The following is a 26668-nucleotide window of genomic DNA, read 5'->3' as shown; positions in this document are numbered from 1 at the left end:
GGGGACACTAAAAAGCCCCGAAATCATCACAAGATAACCTCAAGATAACCTCAAGATAACCTCAAGATAACCTAGTTGGGCTTGCGAGAGTTGAGTTTCGGCTCTTTGGTCCTCAGCGAATTGTGAACACAAAACTAGATGTCAACAGTTCTATCAAAACCTCCTCGAGACATGATGCCCAAGAGTTTCCAGAGTGAAGGAGCCGGACACGAGCGAGGTCAACTCGGGATCAGAAGGTTACCGCGTGATAGCCACCCCCAACACGGCTCAGAGACAGTTACCACACTCCCACACGTCTCCCAAACCTCGGGGATGAATGACAAGGCGTGACGCGCATCTCAGCTCCTGGGCACCGGCTCTCCCGGGCTCCTGAGGCCGCAGGCGATGAGTCACAGTAACGTGGCTGAAGTATGTTAACCAGACCACACACTAGAAGGTGAAGGGACGACGACGTTTCGGTCCGTCCTGGACCATTCTCAAGTCGAGCCGCCTCCTGCTCCTCACTACTAGGACTGGACGGTAAGAGCGACGATCTCGCTTCATGCAGGTCTGCGTTCAATCCCCGACCGCTCAAGTGGTCGGGCACCATTCCCTTCTTCTCCGTCCCATCCCAAATCCTGATCCTTTCCCAGTGCCTCCTAGTCGTAATGCCTTGGCGCTTTCTCCTGATATGTCCCTACCGGTCCATTAAAAGCTTAAGAGACTGCTGACCTAACGATGGTCCACAGATCTCCAGTATCATCTTTTGATACCGGTAATGGCTCAAAAGGGCCACCACTTACGGGCTATTCATGCCCGTGCCACCTCTTGGGTGGCTTAATCTTCATCAATCAATCAATCTGACCTAACGACCCCGCAGCTCACTTTCTGCCAGAGTTCATCCAATGGAACTTGTAAATTATTGATCCCGCATAAAATCATTGTAACTGTACTCCTTGGAGCGGCGAGCGAGAGTTACATAATAATTTACACCTGGAAAACACAATGTTGCTTTGGAGAATAAAGATCACTTGTTGCAGCCTTCAGACGATCATTAAGGATGCAGAAATGATCGTTGCATCAAGATGTGTATCCTTGCTCGACAGAAAGTGTTCTACAGAAGGGGCTCTGTAGCACAGTTGGCTTCGTTCTCAACTCTATTTTGATTGTTGCCGCCGAAGGCGGCTAGTTTATTGTGCACCCCATACTCATCCTGTGAGCGGTAGCGCAAAAAGCATTACAGAGGGCACAAAAGGTCTTTATCAGACCTCATCTTAGATTATTACATAAACAAGTTCATCTATACTTCACTCTCGACTCGAGATCGGGGGAATCCTGGGTTCGAATTTCGGGCGGGACAGAAATGAATGCGTCCATTTCCTCTCACCTAATGCCTCTGTTCACCTAGCAGTAAATAGGTGCCCAGGAGTTGGTTAACTGTTGTACAGTTGCATTCGAGGAAGGGTCGGGAGTTGAACCTCGGCGGACCCTCGATATAACCCCATGTATATACATACACAGGCTGCCTGTCCCCCGACAAAATAAATTGAGAGGAGCAGCCTAGTCTGCCTACCTTACTAAGCCAGCGCTTGTCCGAGTGTTACTGGGAAAATGATAACCAAATAAATAGAAAACTATCAATCATTACTATTCATTTCTTTATGTAGTATTATCGAATGCTGAACCAGACCTATAACCAAGTCTAGTTACAGGCTGAGCGCCGAGCTCAAGTCTAGTCTTTCCTGTATTCAGACGCAGGCGATGAGTCACAATAACGTGGCTAAAGCATGTTGACCAGACCACACACTAGAAGGTGAAGGGACGACGACGACGACGTTTCGGTCCGTCCTGGACCATTCTCAAGTCGATTTCCTGTATTCTGTCAGGCGAGGCTTTGAAGCTACTGGCAGTTTTGGCCTCCACCGCCTACTCACTTAACTGGTTCCAACAGACTACCATTCTGTTTTCTAAAGTGATCTTTCATAAAAAAAAAAATCGGGACCTTTCTTTCATTAGTTTAAACCTATGTCGAACAAATCCACAAGGGCCGTGACGAGGATTCGAACCTGCGTCCGGGAGCATCCCAGACACTGCCTTAATCGACTGAGCTACGACAGGGTTAAAAGGGTTGAAACCGAAGTTCTACTGAACTTACTGGATCCCGTAGCCTCTCCGAGGCACAAACCAGGCTTTTACACAACCCCCCCCCCCCTGCACCCGAGCTATGTCAATAGGCCTTTTAACCCTGTCGTAGACATGACCAGATGAAGGCTGACTAATGAAGAATATAATTTTTTGACAAAAACTAAGCTGGGCAAGTCTGAGGTGAGCCTTGTTCAGTTGGTCTTGAAGGTGGTGGTTCACTTACTCTTTATTCAAGTCCAATCCTTCACACACCGTCACATCCATCCTCGGTCCTTACCTGCAATATAAAATAAATATATTATAACAAAAATTACGTGTAGATATATTATAACAACGTTTAAAATGGCAACACGGAAAATAAATTCACGTTAAATAAGGCATCTATTTTTTTGTTTTGTTTTTGCTAGGTTAAAAGATCTGTAGCATGAAGATGTGTTACACCCGGAAGCAAGCAGAGCACCCGGAAGCAGGCACAGCGCCCGGAAGCAGGCACGGCACCCGGAAGCAGGCACAGCACCCGGAAGCAGGCACAGCGCCCGGAAGCAGGCACAGCGCCCGGAAGCAGGCACAGCACCCGGAAGCAGGCACAGCGCCCGGAAGCAGGCACAGCGCCCGGAAGCAGGCACAGCGCCCGGAAGCAGGCACAGCGCCCGGAAGCAGGCACAGCGCCCGGAAGCAGGCACAGCACCGGAAGCAGGCACAGCACCCGGAAGCAGGCACAGCACCCGGAAGCAAGCAGAGCACCCGGAAGCAGGCACAGCACCCGGAAGCAGGCACAGCACCCGGAAGCAGGCACAGCGCCCGGAAGCAGGCACAGCGCCCGGAAGCAGGCACAGCGCCCAGAAGCAGGCACAGCACCGGAAGCAGGCACAGCACCCGGAAGCAGGCACAGCGCCCGGAAGCAGGCACAGCACCCGGAAGCAGGCACAGCGCCCGGAAGCAGGCACAGCACCCGGAAGCAGGCACAGCACCCGGAAGCAGGCACAGCGCCCGGAAGCAGGCACAGCGCCCGGAAGCAGGCACAGCGCCCGGAAGCAGGCACAGCACCGGAAGCAGGCACAGCACCCGGAAGCAGGCACAGCGCCCGGAAGCAGGCACAGCGCCCGGAAGCAGGCACAGCACCCGGAAGCAGGCACAGCGCCCGGAAGCAGGCACAGCACCCGGAAGCAGGCACAGCACCCGGAAGCAGGCACAGCGCCCGGAAGCAGGCACAGCACCCGGAAGCAGGCACAGCACCCGGAAGCAGGCACAGCGCCCGGAAGCAGGCACAGCGCCCGGAAGCAGGCACAGCACCGGAAGCAGGCACAGCGCCCGGAAGCAGGCACAGCACCGGAAGCAGGCACAGCGCCCAGAAGCAGGCACAGCACCCGGAAGCAAGCAGAGCACCCGGAAGCAGGCACAGCACCCGGAAGCAGGCACAGCACCCGGAAGCAGGCACAGCACCCGGAAGCAAGCAGAGCACCCGGAAGCAAGCAGAGCACCCTTGGTGTAATTAATATGATAATCAGAACAATTGCAGGAGTCTTACTAGGCAGGCATAGTGAGGCAGGTCAGGCTTGCAGGCTGGAGGCATACGACCTTCCTCACCATCCATGTCCGCCCACACCATCCCACCTCGGGGCTTATTAAGTCACCTCACCACCACCTATCCTGTTACCTGCTCCATCCCCCTACCGTTAGCTGTTCCATTCCCCCTACCGTTAGCTGTTCCATCCCCCCTACCGTTAGCTGTTCCATTCCCCCTACCGTTAGCTGTTCCATTCCCCCTACCGTTTTCAGGATGGAAATGCGTACAACTTGTACGGATTAGAGACGATAACAAGGGCTTCCTCAAATAAATATGAAACCATTAAGGTTCGAACCCGTCCCAGGACTCCGACGCCAGGATTCTCTATGTTGGAGACTTGAGAGGTTTTCAGGTCGTTATCACAAGTTGAAAGAAGACTTTATTTAAAAAGCTTAGCTTATTTGTTCTATTTAAACACTTAAGCTTCGTACTTTGTTCAACCAGCATCAACTCTTGGAGCTGGTTGGGACAGCTTATCTGGTTGATGGGGTTCTGGGAGTTCTTCTACTCCCCAAGCCCGGCCCGAGGCCAGGCTCGACTTGTGAGAGTTTGGTCCACCAGGCTGTTGCTTGGAGCTTGGCGCTTTCCCCTGATAATTCAATTCAATTCCAACTGTGGATGGTTGACTCCATAATCATATCTGCGCCTCTGCCTCCCTCCCTCCCTCCATAACTACGGGATGGAGGGAGTGAGAACTTTCAGAACACACTTGGAGTGAGTTCTGAAAGTTCTACTTCCCTAGTTCGGCCCCTCCTGTAGAAACTTCTGTAATATTTTTTGAACATGTTCAGTTTTGTTCCGGCAATATTTCTCGTTTGTTGGGAGGAAGTTTAACAACCGTTGACCCCTGATGTTTACACAGTGTTGATTCATTGTACCTATGGCAACTATTCACTGGTTCTAGTCTGCATTTTCTACGATATCGTTCGCTGCAGTTTGTTATCGTACTGTGCAATTTAGGGCCTGGCCTTCCAGTGTCATCTATGTACATCACACACAGAGATCACACTAACGTGATGCATCAAAAATCCCAGTGTCTGGGATGCTCCCGGACGCAGGTTCGAATCCTCGTCACGGTCCTTGTGGATTTGTTCATCATCTATGTATATATGTGATTCGTCTCCTTCCCAGCTAGTAGATTTCGGAATCCTCGAGACGGTACCAATAATTTAGTTGCCTTATCGTGTCTATTCATACCTCATATAGTCTCTGTATTCCTTTTATTTCAGACACCTCACCTACTCTGAAGGGGGAAGTGAGTATCGAACAATATTCACGGCGGGAAAGCACCAGTGATTTGAATACAAAGCCTTGTGATGGGATGAACAAATCCACAAGGGCCGTGACGAGGATTCGAACCTGCGTCCAGGAGCATCCCAGACGCTGCCTTAATCGACTGAGCTACGACAAGATAATTGTGATGTCTTGTACATGAACGTCTTGTGATGGGATCCCTGGATTTGAAGTTTCTTGTACTCCGTATCTTTTTCTTGGCTGACGTAATATTTGCTTGGTTATGCTCCCTAAATATTACGTCGTCTGACATTATTTCCAAAGCCTTCACATGGGTTTTCCTGGAATGATTTGGTTTCCTTGGAGAGAATAACTGGAGACTTGACTCCTAATCCAGCTTCAAAAACTTTTATTGTGTTACTGTAATCGGTTTAAAATTTTTAGCCAACGCTTTGCTATCATCCTTGTGCAGTGGAGTTATATCTAATTGCTGATTTAAGTGCTTCTGATATCCCCCCCCCTCCCCCCCCTCATCCATAACTACCCAACTACACTACTTGCACTACCACTGAATACAGGTACAGTATATTTGTACCCAACATATACAAGGGTACAAAGCCTCAGTGAACCGGAATGAATTTTGTTGGCTTAGAAATAATATGTGGAGGAAAGATCTTGTTATATTGGTTAAGGTCTCAGACGGACACTAGTGGGTGCCCGCGTTCGAGCCCCCCACCCTTGAGGTTCTTGAGGTTATCTTGAGATGATTTCGGGGCTTTTTAGTGTCCCCGCGGCCCGGTCCTCGACCAGGCCTCCACCCCCAGGAAGCAGCCCGTGACAGCTGACTAACTCCCAGGTACCTATTTACTGCTAGGTAACAGGGGCATTCAGGGTGAAAGAAACTTTGCCCATTTGTTTCTGCCTCGTGCGGGAATCGAACCCGCGCCAGAGAATTACGAGTCCTGCGCGCTATCCACCAGGCTACGAGGCCCCGTAGTACCTGTACCCTCCCCACAGGTACACCACCACCCATCACTACAAGCCCCTACACTTCCCTCCACCAGTAGTCATACCTGGTTGATACCTGGTTGATGGGGTTCTGGGAGTAGTTCCACTCCTAGAGCCCGAGGCCAGGCTCGACTTGTGAGATTCTGGTCCACCAGGCTGTTACTTGGAGCGGCCCGCAGGCCCACATACCCACCACAGCCCGGCTGGTTATCTTGAGATGATTTCGGGACTTTTTAAGTGTCCCCGCGGCCCGGTCCTCGACCAGGCCTCCACCCCCAGGAAGCAGCCCGTGACAGCTGACTAACACCCAGGTACCTATTTTACTGCTAGGTAACAGGGGCATAGGGTGAAAGAAACTCGGCCCATTGTTTCTCGCCGGCGCCTGGGATCGAACCCAGGACCACAGGATCACAAGTCCAGCGTGCTGTCCGCTCGGCCGACCGGCTCCCGGAACTTCAACGCATTTCCAGCAAACGAACACATGGATCCGAACACAAAGTGCGTGTCTGTCAAATATACTGGAAAAGGCCAGCCTCAAAGGGCGCCAGCCTCCAGAGACAGTCTATCCCTGTCTGCGTCTGACAGTTTATTCCTGGAAACACAAACCGTAACTGTCTATTTTCCCGCTTGTTACAACTTGACTTTACGTGTTTATGACGTATTAGAACGTTGTTACAACTTGCTACATTGGTTGTTGTAACTGGTTAGGTGTCAAAACGTGTTCGAATGTTGTACCAACGTCGTAGTTTCGGTGTGTGTTTCGCCCGCCTGGTTCAGGAGACTGAGCCATCGACTGTCAGACGCGGACAGGAGATATTCCTGTCCGTGTCTGACAGTCTATGGCTCAAGTCTCCTCAGGGATCCTCCCGGCTCTCCACAAACCCTAGTAAAGCTTTTAACGGGTAAATCCATAGTGCTATTTGTATCCTTAAATAAATTCTCTCCGCCTAACAGGCTTCTGAAAATAGCCATGAATGACATCAGCTGTGACGCAGGTGGGAGACTTATATTCACCTCAGCTGGAATACCGAAGTGAGAAGTATCCGTCTGAAGGTCGAATGACCAGCCCAGGTGACGTTGGGGGGGGGGGGGGGGGGGGGGGGGAAGACGTCACGCCATGATGTGCTGATTGATTGGTGAAGATTAAATCACCCAAAAGGTGGCACGGGCATGAATAGCCCGTAAGTGGTGGTGGCTCTTTTGTGCCATTGCCAGTATCAAGAGCTGATACTGGAGATCTGTGGAGGTGCGACTGCACCCTGCGTGACGGGAGATGTCTCCCGTGCATGATGTGCTGCCCCGAGGAACATCTTAGATACATGTACTGAGCACTTCCTAGGTTTGGAATCTACTTGCATATTCATGTAAGAGCGCTGCAATTATGTACATCTTAATGTACTTTAACTGTAATGGGGCAATTGTGGCACTGAAGCGTAATATTAATTACTCAAAATATGAATGCCTATCCGCATAGATATATACCGTTTAATGATGCAAATTTTAAATGTCGAAGATATTACGTAATATGAACGTAGGAATATAATAACAGCACGCAGCCTACTGGGCCACACAAGGACTACTGGGCCACACTTGGCAGCTTCTATATAAATCCACACAACTCATTCATCTATGTCTATCCTACGCTTGAAACAATCACGGGATTATTTATGTTCCCCGGATTGTCAGTTAGGTTCCCCGAAATTTATTGGTTCCATAAATCGACGACTCTCTTCCCAAGCCAATATTTACCCAGGTCTTTGCTGGATCCGATTCTTTGATATATTTGACCGATTTATCGTTTATTGGTCAGCGCAACATTCTCCAGCTCTGATTGGTTATTGCTGATCTGTACGAATTCCAATTTAAATACAATTGCGCTAATTCTTCAACTTAAGAGTTTTGTACACTTCACACCCATAATGTGAAGCAACCAACCGCCCAGCGCCCCCTCAACCAACCGCCCAGCGCCCCCTCAACCAACCGCCAGCGCCCCCTCAACCAACCGCCAGCGCCCCCTCAACCAACCGCCCAGCGGGGCCCCCTTAACCAACCGCCAGCGCCCCCTCAACCAACCGCCCAGCGCCCCCTCAACCAACCGCCCAGCGCCCCCTCAAGCAACCGCCAGCGCCCCCTCAACCAACCGTCCAGCGCCCCCTCAACCAACCGTCCAGCGCCCCCTCAACCAACCGCCAGCGCCCCCTCAACCAACCGCCCAGCGCCCCCTCAACCAACCGCCAGCGCCCCCTCAACCAACCGCCCAGCGCCCCCTCAACCAACCGCCCAGCGCCCCCTCAACCAACCGCCCAGCGCCCCCTCAACCAACCGCCCAGCGCCCCCTCAACCAACCGCCCAGCGCCCCCTCAACCAACCGTCCAGCGCCCCCTCAACCAACCGTCCAGCGCCCCCTCAACCAACCGCCCAGCGCCCCCTCAACCAACCGTCCAGCGACCCCTCAACCAACCGCCAGCGCCCCCTCAACCAACCGCCCAGCGCCCCCTCAACCAACCGCCAGCGCCCCCTCAACCAACCGCCCAGCGCCCCCTCAACCAACCGCCCAGCGCCCCCTCAACCAACCGCCCAGCGCCCCCTCAACCAACCGCCCAGCGCCCCCTCAACCAACCGTCCAGCGCCCCCTCAACCAACCGTCCAGCGCCCCCTCAACCAACCGTCCAGCGCCCCCTCAACCAACCGTCCAGCGCCCCCTCAACCAACCGTCCAGCGCCCCCTCAACCAACCGTCCAGCGCCCCCTCAACCAACCGCCCAGCGCCCCCTCAACCAACCGTCCAGCGCCCCCTCAACCAACCGTCCAGCGCCCCCTCAACCAACCGTCCAGCGTCCCCTCAACCAACCGCCCAGCGCCCCCTCAACCAACCGCCCAGCGCCCCCTCAACCAACCGCCCAGCGCCCCCTCAACCAACCGCCAGCGCCCCCTCAACCAACCGTCCATCCTAATCTTTCTCAACATCAATTTTCTCCCATCTTAGAAAGACGCCTCTTGTGGACATATTTGGTTGTAGTGTTCGCCTGAAGTTACCTATTGAGGACCTGGGTCTCTCTCGTGGTCTACACTGCATTAAGAAGGTTCTCCAGTGTTGTATTAGTCTCTACAGTTTTCTAAGTGCTTCGGCTTTTAAGATATTATACAAAAGCATAACAGACTTAAAAGCGAGGTCCAGGAAAGTGTTTTTTTTGTGTGGCGGGGGTTAGGTAACTATCAACCTAACTTGCTAATGGAGGACCTGTTCAAGACATACAAGGTCCCAGCAAACACACAACCACAACATTGTAATAACAACAGTAACATAACAGTGTGGTTATGGTGTACGTTTGCTGGGAGGCAATTCTTTTTTTTTTTAGGACTATTACGTCTGAACATTCAAACACAAACGTTTGGGATCACGTTCAGCAACACAGTAACTGCAAAAACATTTTGTGCATCGGTTACCTTGCGGTGGTAAACAAAAGGCAAAGGTCCATTCCATGCACCCGCCAACCCCCCCCCCCACCCCCTCCTCGTTTATGAATAAAAAACTTAACAAACGACTCACAACTGATGACGTTCGAACACTTCCGGAACAAGTGCTTCGCTGACAACTTTTGTTCGAACCACAACGCTGTAAATGCTTCACCCACGTGCTACAAATACAAATAATCGCCAACAGAACCTAAACACCTAATTTAACCCGTGCCTAAATATGCAAACATAAAATATTTTATATTTGAGAAAAGTACAGCTTTGAATGAATAGAATGTTAAAATGCATGAATGCGTCCTTGGGGTCAACCGCTGGATAGAATGGACTTGGTCTGAGGATGGGTTGGGTTACCGGCACCACAAGTGTATGCATACATAAGAACGCGGGAACCCAAAGCATCTATTCATCGAAGATCTATTCATTCTACTTCAATGAATGACTGAAGTAGAATTGATTCCTACTTTGCTCTGATGAAGGCGAATTAGCCGAAAACGCGTTAAGCATTCTTTCTTTTTCACATGTGGTTATTCTGCATACTTGGATCAGTGTTTTTTTGTGATATATTTTATATATATATATATATATATATATATATATATATATATATATATATATATATATATATATATATATATATATATATATATATATATATGTCGTACCTAGTAGCCAGAACGCACTTCTCAGCCTACTATGCAAGGCCCAATTTGCCTAATAAGCCAAGTTTTCATGAATTAATTGTTTTTCGACTACCTCACCTACCTAACCTAACCTAACCTAACTTTTTCCGCCACCTAACCTAACCTAACCTATAAAGATAGGTTAGGTTAGGTAGGGTTGGTTAGGTTTGGTCATATATCTACGTTAATTTAAACTCCAATAAAAAGAAATTGACCTCATACATAATGAAATAGTTAGATTTATCATTTCATAAGAAAAAAATTAGAGAAAATATATTAATTCAGGAAAACTTGGCTTATTAGGCAAATCGGGCCTTGCATAGTAGGCGGATAAGTGCGTTCTGGCTATTAGGTACGAAATATATATATATATATATTATATATATATATATATATATATATATATATATATATATATATATATATATATATATATATAGAACGCTGTATCCCCTGACAAAATAACTGTATTAATAGGGTACGCATATTAACGAAGGTTTTAACAACGCATGCCGCCTATTTGGATTCACATGGAAACATTATCAGCCGTGCAGGCACTGACGATGGTCATGACAGACAATGTTGGCATGATGAGGGGGGGGGGGGGGGCGGGGGGGACATGACGCCAATATGTAGAGACATGAACACATATCCACTTACAAGTCCTCAGGTGTGGCCAGGTCGGAGTGCTAATGACCCATTATCATACTGTATATATCATTTATATAAACTATTTTTTCCCCCTTAACCATATCTGTCTATGGTTTCGAGGATTATTATCCCCGCGGCCCGGTCTCTGACCAGGTCTCTTGGATGGTGACCTGGCCAACCAGACTCTTCGTCGCGGTTACTCGCAGCCTCATTTATGACTCTCAGCCTGGCTGACCAGGTATCCTTTGAAGATGTTCATCAAGTTCTCGTTTGAACACAGAAGATGGGCCAGTTATGCCCCCTTATCTGTAGTGCTGAGAATTCTTGGGCCTTTGATGTTGAACTCCGCATCTTTGACGCAGAGTTCTCCCTCAGCGTAACTTTAGGTTATCTTGAGAGGATTTCGGGGCTTTAGTATCCCCGCGGCCCGGTCCTCGACCAGGCCTCCACCCCCTGGAAGCAGCCCGTGACAGCTGACTAACACCCAGGTACCTATTTTACTGCTAGGTAACAGGGGCATAGGGTGAAAGAAACTCTGTCCATTGTTTCTCGCCGGCGCCTGGGATCGAACCCAGGATCACAGGATCACAGTCCAGCGTGCTGTCCGCTCGGCCGACCGGCTCCCTATTGCACCTCTGCTTTTCAACAAAAGAAAACAGAATAGAGATATTCTGCACATCCTGCCATGCCATCGGGGAGCCGGTCGGCCGAGCGGACAGCACGCTGGACTTGTGATCCTGTGGTCCCTGGTTCGATCCCGGGCGCCGGCGAGAAACAATGGGCAGAGTTTCTTTCACCCTATGCCCCTGTTACCTAGCAGTAAATAGGTACCTGGGTGTTAGTCAGCTGTCACGGGCTGCTTCCTGGGGATGGAGACCTGATCGAGGACCGGGCCGCGGGGATACTAAAGCCCCGAAATCCTCTCAAGATAACCTCCTGGTCTTTAAGATGTTACTTCTACGTGCAGATTTAAGACCAGTACTTCTAGCATCAAGTGTAAATGATGTAGCCCAACAAAATACAGATTTATTCACAAACCACAACAGCCTGATGCATCAAATGAACACATCCACAAGGGCCGGCAAATTCAAGGTCATTGGTAAATCAAGATAATTTCCCGGTTGCAATTATTTTAACCATGTCGTAGCTCAGTCGATTAAGGCAGCGTCTGGGATCGTCTCGGATGTAGGTTCGAACCCTCGTCACGGCCCTTGTGGATTCGTTCATACAGATTTAGAATTAAGTAATCCCAATAATATAAATGATTTATTGAGTGGATTCAAACAATAAAAGATCTTTGTACGCTCTCCTTGGATGTTAGCAATTGTTTAGTCGAATGGGGGCTGTGAGTTTGGATCAGCCTAGTGCAGAACAAAAATTAGGCGTGAAGGGTTACTTTGAGGTTGCCTTGAGGTTACCTTGAGGTGCTTCCGGGGCTCGGCGTCCCCGCGGCCCGGTCGTCGACCAGGCCTCCTGGTTGCTGGACTGGTCAACCAATTCGATATTAATTCGAATTAAATTCGTGAAATTCGATATTAAGATCGTGAATTCGATATTATTATTACAATAATAGATTATTCTATTTAAATAATCTTTATTAAATCTATTTAATAATTGTAATTTACTGTAATAATTGTAATAATTTATTGTAATAAATTGTAATAATTATTTAAAAAATTAATAATTTAGTAAGTCCATAATTGTAATGTTAATTTCATTAAATGTAGAGTGCATTTGAAGAGCAACGATGGAGATGGAACTCCTGGAGCACAGCCAGAGTGCACGAGGGCACTGTGTGAACACGTGATTGCCCTCGAGTGGAAGTCTCAGGACCTGCTTCTGCTCAGCAAGGTCCTGAGCTCCAGTTTGGGTGACTTAGTGAAGAAACTAAGTTCTTACTGGTTCTTCACCAACCTTAAACCGTGAAGGCAGTGCTGGATGATAGACAAATATAACTGGTCTATCACAGTAACAAGAGTACTGGCTCTTGTTAGAGATAAGAGTACGATAGATAAAAACTAATTTTGTCTATGGGGGAGGGATAACATCTATACATATAGATGTTATCTGTAACATCTATATGTATATAACACTGATAGGAGACAGTCTGTTCTATAGACAATTGATAGACTATCTCCTATCCGGTGGCCAGAAGTGGGGCTTCACAAGCCCCACTCCTAACCCTGTACGGGGTCGTGGGAGCCAACAATATCCTCCACCTCCAAACTATAGTTTCAAAGAATGTGAAGAGTCGAGAAACAACACTTCCAGACCCGAGCGTGTCTCAGCATACTCTTGGGCCGGGTATATAGGCAAGCAAATGTTATGGAGAAAACCTTTACGGGCTATTCATGCCCATGCCACCTCTTGGGTGGCTTAATCTTTATCAATCAATGGAGAAAACCGCTTTAGCCCCAAACACCCGTGTAGTCCAACTTCTTACAGACGCCAGACCTCTGCCGAACTGACGTCTAAGATCACACAACAACAGACGCACTTTAAACTGGAGTAAAACTGATATCTAAGTGCAGTGTGTACAAATAGCTGCACTTTCCACTGGCGTGCAACTGACATAAAAACACACACAAAATGCAACTTTCAACTAAGTAAAACTGACATTTAAGCAGTGTGCAAGACTGGCTATATCACCCCCCTCCCGATTTGATTGATAAAGATTTAGCCACCCAAGAGGTGGCACGGGCATGAATAGCCCGTAATGCACCCCCCTCCCCTTCCCCCTCTGGAAATAAACTGGAACCAAAGTGCGGTGTACGAAACTAACAGCGCTTTTCCCCGGAGAGAAACTGACATCAAAACGTCGTGTAAGAGACAGCACTTTCACAGGTTAAGGCTGGCAAGGGTGCCAGCCTTCACCAGGCACGGTGACGGAGCTCCCAGTACACCGTCGCTCGCCGCCTCCAGCGCCAGTGTAGGAAAAATAAAACACGCACCGTAATCCCTTCCAGGACTCTCACCTTGGCATTAAGAACTCGGGGGGGGGGGGGGGGGGGGGGCGGCACTTGTATACAATACTCGTTTGGCAACTTTACCGGAGCGGTAAACAATTACGTAAAAACCGAATAATTACAGCGTTTACGATCGCAGCATCACTCATCATTGAAGCATCAATCATCATTGAAGAATCAGTCATTTGAGACGATGTTATCGTTTAAATATCCCGCGTATTGACGTCAACTGCGGGTAGGTGACTTCTGATGTCATGTCATGTTCTTTCAGATTATTACAACGATTTATATAATTTTTACATTATACACATTGGAAAAACTCATATTTCAAAATGTTGCGTTCTATTATGACAGCGAGACTGTCAGTATCGCTCACGGGCATCGAGCTCGGCCTCGTACAATGCCGTTAAAGCTTTCATTATAAAACACAAACAAATCCACACGATAATGACTGATCATTACAACGACCCGTCTTGAAAAACAAAAATAATGACATTAGTAAACTCACCTTAATCTTATTTCCTCTACAGGGGTCTGACTTGAGCTGCGAAAGCAGATGCCATAAAGCCGTCTTCATAACGGATTCATTGTGTCCCATGGCACTCTCAATTAAATGCCTCATCTCTCTCTCTCTCACAACACTGGCACTGTAAAAGCGGGCAACCTCTGCGCGCGCACTGCTGGCTGGATGCACCGCTGCTCCACCACCACCACCACTCCTCAAGGATCTGCCGAGCAGACTGACTGGCCGAGTGCACACCTGGCTGGCCCGGTGTAGGCTGGCAGGTCTGGAAGGGGGAGCCAGTTGTGGCGGAGGACACAGTGACCAACTAGTCGCGGGTCGAGCTTAAACCAGAGAGAGACTCTTGCCGACCTGGGGCGGAATTCTTAGTACGCGCGGAGGGAAATGCCTTTATTCCACTTTCTGTTCGCAGTACTATAGAAGCGGGCAACCATCTTTCCTAGTGTGTTCAACTATGTCATCTTCCAGTTCCTCGAGCGGCTTCGTCAGCTTATTTCATCACATGACCGATTACTTTTGCCCTTGGAGGCTTGGGAGTGCCAAGGGCTTCCAGGTAGTTGAGCAGTTCCTGTTCAGTGCCTGAACTTCAGGTGCCAGTTGACAGGGTACTCCGGGGCGCAGGTCAAGGTGCCACAGTGCCACACTAATAACACACACAGTTATGACGTCAGGGATTATATTAATGGGTACAACCAGTGTGTGTGGTTACCTAGTTGTACTTGTTGGGGGGGGGGGGGAAGAGTTACGGCTCTAAGATCCCGCCTATTAACCTTCAATAGAGGTGTGCGTAACAAACATGTGTCGAATACACACACACACACAAACACGATTGGGGTCGACTCGGTACTTACCCCCCCCCCCCCACAAGATATATCCCCTCACAGCCTCCCTGTCTCTACCCCCCCCCCCCCGCCCCCCACACACCCTGGAGATCCTCATCACTGTAACCATCTTCAATACACAATGTAATCATCACTGTAAACATCTTCACACCCTTCAACACCCTCCGCCCCCCCCCCTACACACCCTCCGCCCCCCCCCCCTACACCCTCCGCCCCCCCCCCTTACACACCCTCCGCCCCCCCTACACACCCTCCGCCCCCCCTACACACCCTCCGCCCCCCCCCCCCCCCCGTGTAAACATGTTATTGAGTATGACAGGAAACGTTAGATTAATGATTCATAGATGGAGAAGAATTGGGCTAGATAGTTTCTTCAATTGACAAGGCAACTTGAAAAATTAACTCTCCAAAGTTCATTTAAGAGTTATATGATCTGATGCTTAGAGATGCGTCTCATTGAAGGTGTCATCATCTTGAGAGACACAAGAGGAAGTCGAGACAGGTCAGCTGAAGTTAAGCAACACAACCATGTAGGATGAGGGTTTTTTTTTTGGGGGGTGGGGGGGGGGGGGGGGGGGGGGAGTAAAGAGGGGGGGAGTAAAGAGGGGGGGGGAGTAAAGAGGAAGGAGAGGCATAGGTGAAGGGAAGTATAGAAGTGGGAAATACAGTGAGAGGTATGAAAGCAGGCGGGCTGTCCGCCTTGCTGACACGATGTGTGGGTGTTGGCAGCTAAGCTAAGTGAGGTGATGGAACACTGTTACCCAGCTGATGTTGGCTGTATGCAAGCTGGTTACTCAACGTCGGTCTTAAGATGTTACCTTACTCCTTAGTGCAAGCTGGCTGCTGGAAGATTGACCAGTGTTTGAGATGTAGTGCTTCATTTATGTCTAATCTCCTATTGTTGCATCTGTCGAGTATTTTCGTTGATAACTCGGATAATGGTCTGGTTGTGTTTAGAAATTATGGGTGTTGTAGAGTCTTGTTGTTTGTGCATTGTCACCCACCTTGAGAGTGATGATGTCTTGCCTGTACAATATATCGAGATTGTTGGGATTGACAGTTCAAGTGACATTCGTCTCTCTTAAGTCGTTTCGTTTGGCGTCGGGAAGACTTCTTCACGGGTAGGTTGACCAGACCACACACTAGAAAGTGAAGGGACGACGACGTTTCGGTCCGTCCTGGAGCATTCTCAAGTCGACTTGAGAATGGTCCAGGACGGACCGAAACGTCGTCGTCCCTTGACATTCTAGTGTGTGGTCTAGTCAACATACTTCAGCCACGTTATTGTGGTTCTTCACGGGTAAGCTGGCGGTCTCCTTGATCTTGTAGTAATCTGTGTCTGTGTACCTTAGTACTAAGGTACACAGACCTTAGGTCTGTGTGTGTGTACCTTAGTGCTGACAGGTGTCATCTTTGTCAAGCACGTCTTCCGCGACCCTTTCTTCTGTTTTGCAAACCGTTGAAAAGTTCATCTAGAAGAGTTTAAAAGGTGGGACAGATACTCACGCTCTCTGTCTCTGTCTCGAATTCACCTAGTTGTGCTTGCAGGGGTTGAGCTCTGCTTTTTAGGCCCGCCTCTCAACTGTTAATCAATCAACTGTTACTAACTAATAACTATTTTTTCTCTCTCTCTCACACACACACATAGCTACGAGGAAAGGCTAAAGGAGCTGAATCTCACATCCCTGGAAAACAGTAGAGTAAGGGGAGACATGATAACCACCTACAAAATTCTCAGGGGAATTGACAGAGTGGACAAAGACAAACTTTTCAGCACGGGTGGGACACGAACAAGGGGACACAGGTGGAAACTTAGTACCCAGATGAGTCACAGAGAGAATTTTTTCAGTGTCAGTAGTTAATAAATGGAATGCACTAGGCAGTGATGTGGTGGAGGCTGACTCCATACGCAGTTTCAAATGTAGATATGATAGAGCCCAGTAGGCTCAGGAATCTCAGGAAGCACGCACGTGCGCGCGCTTGTGCGCTTGCATCTCAGTTACCTGCCCTTGACGCTGATGCCGAGGGCAAGGGCTTGAGACCCACGTCCTTCAGACACACATGCCTGGTGCCCCGGGGGCTGCGCATGTAGCGTGAGTGACGCAAGGCTCCGCCAATGGCCCACAAAACCTGCTTGATGGGGTTCTGGGAGTTCTTCTAGTCATTTCTAGACGTCAACGTTCTATACGATTACGGACAGCTTTGGGCCCTCAGCAGTCACCAAGAGCCGCGAGGGTATGGTGGAACGCCCGCTACAGCAGAGCGCTACAGAGGCAACTCAGAGGGGAGTGTATATACGTTCTACAGTAATGTGTATACACACAGTGCAGTAATGAATGAGTGTAGTTATGACAGATATGGCGTCTCCCATTGTACCAGGGCGGCCATCGTCCGGCGCCGCCGCCCACTGGTCAAGGTCAGGCGCCGCCGCCCACTGGCCAGGGCGGCCCACGTCAGACGCCGCCGCCCACTGACCAGGGCGGCCCACGTCAGACGCTGCCGCCCACTGGCCAGGGCGGCCCACGTCAGACGCCGCCGCCCACTGACCAGGGCGGCCCACGTCAGACGCCGCCGCCCACTGGCAAGGGCGGCCCACGTCAGGCGGCGCCACCCACCTGCTCTTTCACAATCTTCCTTTTTTATTTACATTAGGAAGAACAAGTTTGGTGTGTGCGTGTGGTGGTGGTGGTGGTGGTGGTGGGTGCGCATTGGTGCTAGGCGAGTGAGTGTGTATTCACCTAGTTGTGTTTGCGGGGGTTGAGCTCTGCTCTTAAGGCCCGCCTCTCAACTGTCAATCAATCAATCAATCAATCAACTGTTACTACTACTAATTGTCTTCCCTTACTCTTCTGTTTTCCAGCGACGTGAGGTTCAGCTCCCTTAGCCTTTCCTCGTAGCTCATACGTCTCAGTTCCGGAACTAGTCTGGTGGCATACCTCTGAATCTTCTCTAAAGTTGTCTTGTGTGTAACTAGGTATGGACCCAAGGCTGGAGCTGCATACTCCAGGATTGGTCTGACGTGTGGCATACAAGGTTCTGAATATCTTACACATGCTTCTAAAGGCAGGTTGGCCAGCCTAGCATATTCTGCTGATGATATCTTATTTTGATGTTGGCCTCTGGGGACAGGTTCGGTGTGATATCTTTCTCCCTACTTGACTCTTGCAGGATTTCATCTCCCACAAATGGTACCTTGTGTTCAGCCTCCTGCTCCCTTCACCTATTACTTTACACTTACTTGAGTTAAACTATTTACTGGACCAGTTCTTCAGTTTGTCCAGGTCATCTTGTAGTCTTAATTTTCCTCCGTGTTCATCCTTAGAATTTTAGCATTATCAGCAAATATTGAGAGGAATGAGTCTGTACCCTGTGGAAGATTGTTTACATATATCAGAAACAGGATGGATCCAAGCACAGAGCCCTGTGGGACTCCGCTGGTGACATCTACCCAACTCTGACGTGTGGTACACCCCTCATAGTAATTCGCTGCTGCTTTCGATTCAGCTACTGGGAACAAAAAGTTCCAAGTAGCACGGGCTATGGTGAGCCCGTAGTGGACTTACAGCCTCGCTCCTGTGCCAGGTAACTTTGTGTAATTCGCTGTTTTCTGTTGCTTAGATACTCTAATCCACTGGGACACCTTACCTGTTATTCATACCAGTTTCATAAACTTTCGCACCAGCCTCTTATGGGGTACTGTGTTAAAGGCTTTCTGACAGTCCAAGCAAATGCGGTTTGCCCACCTTTCTCTTATCTAATTTTTGTAGCCTGATCATAGCCTGTGAGGCATGATTTACCATCCCTGAACCCATGCTGGTGGTGGGTTACAAAACTATTTCCCTACAGATGTTCAACGAGCCTTTTCCTCACGATCTTCTCCATCACCTTGCATGGTATACAAGTTAGGGAAACTGACCTGTAGTTCAATTCCTGCCTGTCGCCATTTTTTTGTATATTGTGAATACATTAGCTGTCCTCCATGACTGATAAAGATTAAGCCACCCAAGAGGTGGCACGGGCATGAATAGACCGTAATGTCCTCCATCTTGTGCACGTGTATTTGATGTGCGGTGTGCGTGCGCGCGCGCCCCCGTGTACCCACAACCCCCCCCCCCCCCCGTTCCCCAATCTCTCCTACCAATCCTCTCATTTCCCTGATATTCTCTTCCCTCACTCCCTCCCTCCCTCTTTCTCTCAGATCTGAGGAAACTCTGCCAATAGCGGCTATTATCTCTTATCAACGAGGACTTCACTTTACACACAGTGGTGAACAATTGTGAACTGTATAGTAGCAGCCCTGGCACTGCTAGATGAACGGCTGAGGCACCGCCACTCAGGCACCTGTAAGGTGAGCCGGTTGGCTTAGCGGACAGCACGCTGGACATGTGATCCTGTGGTCCCGGGTTCGATCCCGGGCGCCGGCGAGAAACAATGGGCAGAGTTTCTTTCACCCTATGCCCCTGTTACCTAGCAGTAAAATAGGTACCTGGGTGTTAGTCAGCTGTCACGGGCTGCTTCCTGGGGGTGGAGGCCTGGTCGAGGACAGGGCCGCGGGGACATTAATGCCCCGAAATCATCTCAAGATAACCTCAAGATAAGGTGAAGGGCTGATTCAGCAACTCCATCAGCCAGATACTATTTCCTGCAATAATTCAGTTAACAGGATGCTTAATAAGCCAGGGTGAGTGGTGAAGGCCGGTGTATGCAGCATCTATACGTGTGGTGGTGGCTGATAGTGTTGTAGAGATGCAGTGGTGTGCAGAATTCATATAAACAATGGGTGAGGAGAATAACAAAACCTGTTCCCTGAGTGTGGCCAGGTAATTGTTCCGCCCCAAGAGAGGGGGGGGGGCTGACGACAGAGGGGGGGCTGACGACTAGTGTGACGTTATCTACCCTCAGAAAGAGGGGACAGTTCTCAGCAAGGGCACCGCAGTCCCCGGCAACACAACAACACAACAAAGCCCGCACCAACACACACAAGAAAATAACAATTTGACCAACGTTACCACCATACAGGCAAGGCTGCCGAGAAGTGTACAGCTGCTCCGGGAGTGTTGGGTCACCCGGTCAAGGGCCACACCTTCCCACACGCCTATGAATGAGTCCTTAACAAATTATACACACGTCAGAGCCAGTCGGCCGAGCAGACAGCACGCTGGACTTGTGGTCCTGGGTTCGATCCCAAGCACCGGCGAGAAACAATGGGCAGAGTTTCTTTCACCCTATGCCCCTGTTACCTAGCAGTAAAATAGGTACCTGGGTGTTAGTCAGCTGTCACGGGCTGCTTCCTGGGGGTGGAGGCCTGGTCGAGGACCGGGCCGCGGGGACACTAAAGCCCCGAAATCATCAAGATAACCTCAAGAATCATTCACTAAAGCCAAGTTCAAGATGGAACCTGACCCACAGACGACAGACAAACGCATTATATATTACACCTGCAACTTTTACTTGGAGAAGTTCCTTGGGGAAAATTCTTAAGACAATTTGATGACCATCTTGAGCGGCACAGGAGCGCCGTCTGAAAAAGTGATTTTCAACGACAAGGACATTTATGTAGAACGAATTGATCAGCCAGACTGTTGGTGCTTGCAGCAAGACGTGGGCAACACAGCCTAGCTGATCAGGCATAGTTCCAAGGAACGTATCTAGGTCAAGAGTCATAAGTCTTACACGAGACTGTTAGCAAGTCAAGAGCACAAGTGCCTTAATTAAGTACGATGATTGTTGCTGCAAGCAACAGCCTGGTGGACCAAACTCTCACAAGTCAAGCCTGGCCTCGGGCAGAAGAAGAACTCCCAGAACCCCATCAACCAGGTATCATTATCTAGGCTTGCTCAGAAACCTCGACTTGACAAGCACACATAATTTTTCTTGCAAATTTTCCTCCATTTCCTTTCAATGTCACATGGCTTTAGTTTTTTTTATTTTGTTTTTGTTCAATATCTTGTTTTTATATAATAGTTGCGCCAAAATTTGTCTATGCCACACATGCTTAATTAAATTGCTTAATTCATGCTTAATTGTGATTACTGTGAAAAGCCTGCAAAAAAAAAAAAAAAAAAAAAAAAAAGACTTGAGCACATTGGACGTCGTCCTCTAAGGTCACTCAAGCACGCACTGCTCTAGGAAGAGGATGTGTATTAGGACCAAGGTGCTCCAAGCAGGGTTTCAACATAACCAATTCTACTCCCCAAGCCCGGCCCTGGACCAGGTTTAACTTGTGAGAGCTTGGTCCTCCAGGCTGCTGCTTGGAGCGGCCCGCAGGCCCACAGTCACTACAGCCCGGTTGATCCGGCACTTGCAGAAAACAGTCCAGTTTTTCTTGAAGACTTCCACTTTTGTTCCGGCAATATTTCTTATACTTGCTGGGAAGATACTCGACAACCGTGGACCTCTGAAGGTGAAACAGTGCTCTCTGACTGTGCCTATGGTACCCCTACCTCTCAATGGCTCTATTCTGCATTTCCAGAATCTAAAGTGTGTGTACGAAGAGCAGGCCGTAGGAACCAGGCTGGCGTCGCACGCTGGCCAGAACCATAAAGCCAGCATGTCCAGCCTGTGTTCATGTGCGGGACTCGTCGCTTTTATTGACAGTTTTTGAGTGGATATAGATATTAGCCGCCTCGTATGGCCCAATAGGCCTTCTGCAGTTACTTTCATTCTTAGGTTCTTAATGTAACATTAAAATTACATTTATTTTAGTGTAATAAAAACTTCAAACATACTGTTTGCTAAAACCTTAAGTCTTTACATCTCTAATGTCATGATCTACTAAGTACGTTCTTGACAACATTTATAATCTCCAGGTAGATTTTGAAGTCAAACCATAATACCAGCTAAAGAGTATAGATGATTGTGACACCAAGCACTCGAATGATCTTGACCTTAAGATCTTAATCTTGCAGGGCTGCTCCATCTATCTCATACAACCCGCAGTAACGAGACTTCTTTACTGCCACTCTTGAGAATCTTGGCTCTTTCAGCATTTATAAGGTCTTAAGGTTACCTTGAAGGTTACCAAGGTTAGCTGCATAAGGTTACCTTGAAGGTTACCTGGACCTAGACGGCATCGCCATATAATATTTAGATTGTTTGATATTATTCTTGAAAACGGATTTACAGGACTCCGACCAGTTTTCAAAATGTAAGTGATCAAATGGAAAGTAATGGTACCGAGTGCTGGGAACAGGAACCCAGACGGAAGATATCAAATGGAAGACGAAACCCTTCAATAACAAGAAGTGAGAGAGAGACGTTTGAATTGATATATTACACCAAACCTGTCTCCTGATACCAACAACAAACGGATATCAGCGGCAGCGTAGGATTCCTTGGCCAATACAAGAACATCCTATAAACATCTGAAGGACGAATCATTCCGAACCACTTGGGTTAAATCACTCGTGTTGGGGGAAGTAGAGAGGTCTGCCAGCAGGCAAGACCCGTAACTGAGGGACACGAGTTACAACGAAAGACTTGTGGAACTGAACCTTACTTGACTAGAAGACTGAAGAGTTAGGGGAGACATGATTACCACATACACAAATCTCGGGGAAATAGATAGGACAGACAGGTGAAAACTGAGTGTCTATGTGAGATGTAAAGACCTAAAGAATATTTTCAGTGTCAAAGTAAACAAAGGAAATACAATAAGAAGTGGTGAAGGAAATTAAATTAAATTATATAATATATATATATATGCGGAAAATCCACAGAGAAATATGAAATGAGGTGAACGTTTCGGCTTTGTTAAAGCCTTTGTCAACACCAGACTGACTTCAGTCTGGTGTTGATCACCAGACTGATCAGTCAGTCTGGTGTTGACAAAGGCTTTAACAAAGCCGAAACGTTCACCTCATTTCATATTTCTCTGTGGATTTTCCGCATAAAATGATCAGTGTTTTGTGATCGTCAATTGCATATATATATATATATATATATATATATATATATATATATATATATATATATATATATATAAAGGAAGACTATATACAGTTCGAAAGCTATATATAATAAAGCCCAATAGGTTTGGAAAGCTACACACAAATTGACTGAATGCTGAGAAGCGGGGTCAAAGAGCCGAAGTTCAACCCTCGCAAACACAACTCGAAGTCCACACACAACACACCATACACACACACACACACACACACACACACACACACACACACACACACACACACACACACACACACACACACACAGACATCATATACACTAATATATTCATGAGTTTCATGCCGGCTCCATACTTCACACCAATGATCTATTGCTGCTTGTTATTTTTGTCACAGGAGCCGTCAACACAGCAGCGGGGGAGTTGCAGACTGTGTGGTGGTCGCGTACCATGCAGATGCCCAACAGCTGCTTCCAGGGATCAATGTGGCCCCCCGGCCCGGTCTCTGGTCAGGCTTCCTGATGATGGTCACTGCTGCACGCTGACTGTGTGCATCACAGCCAAGGCCGACGACATTGATGTACAAGTAATAAGGTCGTCACGTGACTGACGACTTCGCGATGACCTGCGCTGTTGACCCCAATTGACCTGAGGTGAGAGTTTACACATTGTGTACGGTCTGCTGAGAGGCGCTGGAGAGAGGTGCTGCTCTTCTGCTGTGTACAGCTCCCTGGTTGCATCTCAGCCTAGCCATTGCAGCTCTTGGTTTTTAACGAGGCTATTTGGCAGTCCTGTCAAGGCTCCTGATTCTCTTTAAGGAATTATTTTCTGGTGCAAACATGAGCCAACCGCTCTTAATATTTTTCAAAATGTATACAATGATACATCTCTCTCGCCTGCGCTCTACAGACTGCAATTTTAAGAGATTTTAAGGGATCCTATTAAGGGGTTTTAATGAATAGATTCTTCCTGTAAACAATCTCCGCTCGCTCTCCAGTTTAGCAAATTCTACAGCTTTGAATCAGGCTATTAAAGTGCACCAATATTCATCCTTAAGAGAGTATTAGTTTCATAAAAAGTACCACTATTGGTAGTACTGTGGCCGCTCCTCAACCTGGGGGAGAGGGCCAGGGGGAGGGGGGGGAGAGGGCCAGAAAGGGGGGGAGAGGGCCAGGAGGGGGGGGGGGGTGAGGGCCAGGGGGAAGGGAAATCCTGGAAGAAATTTATTACAGCATGAAACACAATTTAGTCCGGTGGAAGAATTTTCCGACGTTGCGAAGACCAAGGCGAACCACCCCTTCCCCTCCCTCCCTCCCCAACACCCTCCCCAACACCTTCCCCAACACCCTCCCCAACACCCTCCCCAACACCCTCCCCAACACCCTCCCCAACACCACGCAGCCAACCACAATTTATCAGAACGTAGCAGGACTTCGTGTAGGCGGAAAAGTAACATTTCTCGCCCGGCCTTAACAGCCGGCTAAAATAAGCAATATATATATATATAAACTTTGTCCGGTGAAGATACCTTTCCCCTCACTCGATGCCTTATGCAGGTCAACCTCTCAGGGCGAGTCCCCACTTCCTGGTGAGGAGGAAGTGCGTCTACTGGTTGTAACTGGACAAGCGGAACAGCCAGAAGCAACTAAGATATAGATCACCAGCCACTACAAGCCTGGCGGAGGTATACACACACCTGCTTGATGGGGTTCTGGGAGTTGTTCTACTCCCCAAGCCCGGCCCGAGGCCAGGCTTGATTTGTTAGAGTTTGGTCCAACAGGCTGTTGCTTGGAGCGGCCCGCAGGCCCACATACCCACCACCTGACCTACCTACACACCAGGCAATACAAGCCTGGCTGAGGTACACACACACACACACCCTACACACCAGCCAATACAAGCCTGACGGTGCATTCAAAATGCACTCTCTGGAAAGGAGACAAGAGAGGTATCACATAACCTACACACTGAATAGACTGGAAGGCCAGGGGGGTCCCAAATCTGCACAAGACAATAGCCTACGTGATCAAAAGACACGGGAGGATATGGAAAATAAGAGCTAGTGAAGAGCAGAGATGCCAGAGGCACAATCAAAGTGCTCTATGAAAGGTCCGCGGCTCTTCAATACCCTCCCGACAAATATATGAAACATTGATGAAACAAAACATTCCTGCATGAAATACCACGAAGGAAGTGGGCCTGCGGGTCGCTCCAAGCAACAGCCTTTTAGATCAAATCCTCACCAGTCAAGCCTGGGCGCCCTCACAGGCCGGGCTCGTCCTGTAGAACTCTGATAACCCTCACCAGGTATATTACAGGTCACACCTCGACCTGTACACCAGCCTGCCAGGCTCCAGCCTGCCAGGCTCCAGCCTGCTAGGCTCCAGCCTGCTAGGAGCACACCCACATCTCGTCGCTAAGGTGAGTAGACCTGGCCAGCCCTATCTAGACACCAGGCTGGTGTCTAGATAAGGCTGAACCTTCACTGAAGTTCCACCACTTCAGTGAAGGTTCGCCAAGAGAACACTCTTGCGTGTACTAGAAAACAATTAACGTTCGTGGATCATGATTTGAATGTTCATTTGAAACTCGTTTATTGTGGCCAGATATATAAATATGCCTGGGTGTCATCACAATGATGAATGTGTATGGTAACGTTGATGGCATCATATTCATCAGTGATTATATCTTGTGATCTATACCTCACGCAATCCATCCACCTACCCTGGGAGCCGGTCGGCCGAGCGGACAGCACGCTGGACTTGTGATCCTGGGTTCAATCCCAGGCGCCGGCGAGAAACAATGGGCAGAGTTTCTTTCACCCTATGCCCCTGTTACCTAGCAGTAAAATAGGTACCTGGGTGTTAGTCGGCTGTCACGGGCTGCTTCCTGGGGGTGGAGGCCTGGTCGAGGACCGGGCCGCGGGGACACTAAAGCCCTGAAATCATCTCAAGATAACCAAGATAACCACCCTATGCCCCTGTTACCTAGCAGTAAAATAGGTACCTGGGTGTTAGTCAGCTGTCACGGGCTGCTTCCTGGGGGTGGAGGCCTGGTCGAGGACCGGGCCGCGGGGACACTAAAGCCCTGAAATCATCTCAAGATAACCTCAAGAAGATAACCCTGCAACAGTACATATACCGAGGGGACACATTGCACACAATGTGAACAGTTGTACATATAAAAGTCCATATTATATTTTATTATTGAAATGCTTTACCGTATCTGACCTTGAAGCTGTGGATGGAGGTGGCTTCCACAACGTCAGACTTTCACTACACACCACTTGCTGGCAGGGCGAGATGTATGGGCAAGTCTCCTTACACCCGTTGCCTCTGTTCACCCAGGAGTGTTCAGCAACCTGGGTGTTAGTAGACTGTTGTGGGTGGCATCCTGGGGAATGGTCAAATGCTGCATATATCCCAGCATAAGTGTCAAATTTCCCCCAGATGATTACCTTTATTATTGTAGGTTTTCTTAACAACCGTCAACAGAAAACTTGTGATTAGACATAAGGAGAGAGAACTGCAGCCTCAGGCGCTGGGAGTAACTTGTTCCAAGTGTCCAGGTCGGTAACTTGGAACAAAGAATCTGTTCCCTGGTATATGGAAGACAATAACAATACTCTAATTTCCCACAAACGCCGCGAAGCACAGCACCAGGGAAAATAGCCGCAAGGCAAAGAAACTAGCGCT

At 48.7% G+C, this 26668-nt stretch overlaps 1 protein-coding gene across 6 annotated transcripts in view; it reads right to left on the bottom strand.

The window, feature by feature from the left end:
* Positions 1-26668, bottom strand: part of LOC123765268 (carboxyl-terminal PDZ ligand of neuronal nitric oxide synthase protein) — a 497901-nt gene that overhangs the window by 211592 nt on the left and 259641 nt on the right. The window contains exon 1 of one of the 6 annotated variants that reach the window (XM_045753793.2): positions 14214-14453. The exons of the other annotated variants lie outside the window; for them this stretch is intronic. Coding sequence (XP_045609749.2) covers positions 14214-14327 — 114 coding nt within the window. The 5' untranslated portion in view covers positions 14328-14453. Of the gene's footprint in view, positions 1-14213; positions 14454-26668 lie in introns of those variants that run through there. 6 annotated transcript variants of the gene reach the window in all.

The sequence above is a fragment of the Procambarus clarkii genome, chromosome 33 (genome assembly GCF_040958095.1).
Source record: "Procambarus clarkii isolate CNS0578487 chromosome 33, FALCON_Pclarkii_2.0, whole genome shotgun sequence".
Classification (NCBI taxonomy): domain Eukaryota; kingdom Metazoa; phylum Arthropoda; class Malacostraca; order Decapoda; family Cambaridae; genus Procambarus; species Procambarus clarkii.
The sequence above is the reverse complement of the archived record's forward strand: the minus strand, read 5'-3'. Positions and strand labels throughout refer to the sequence as shown.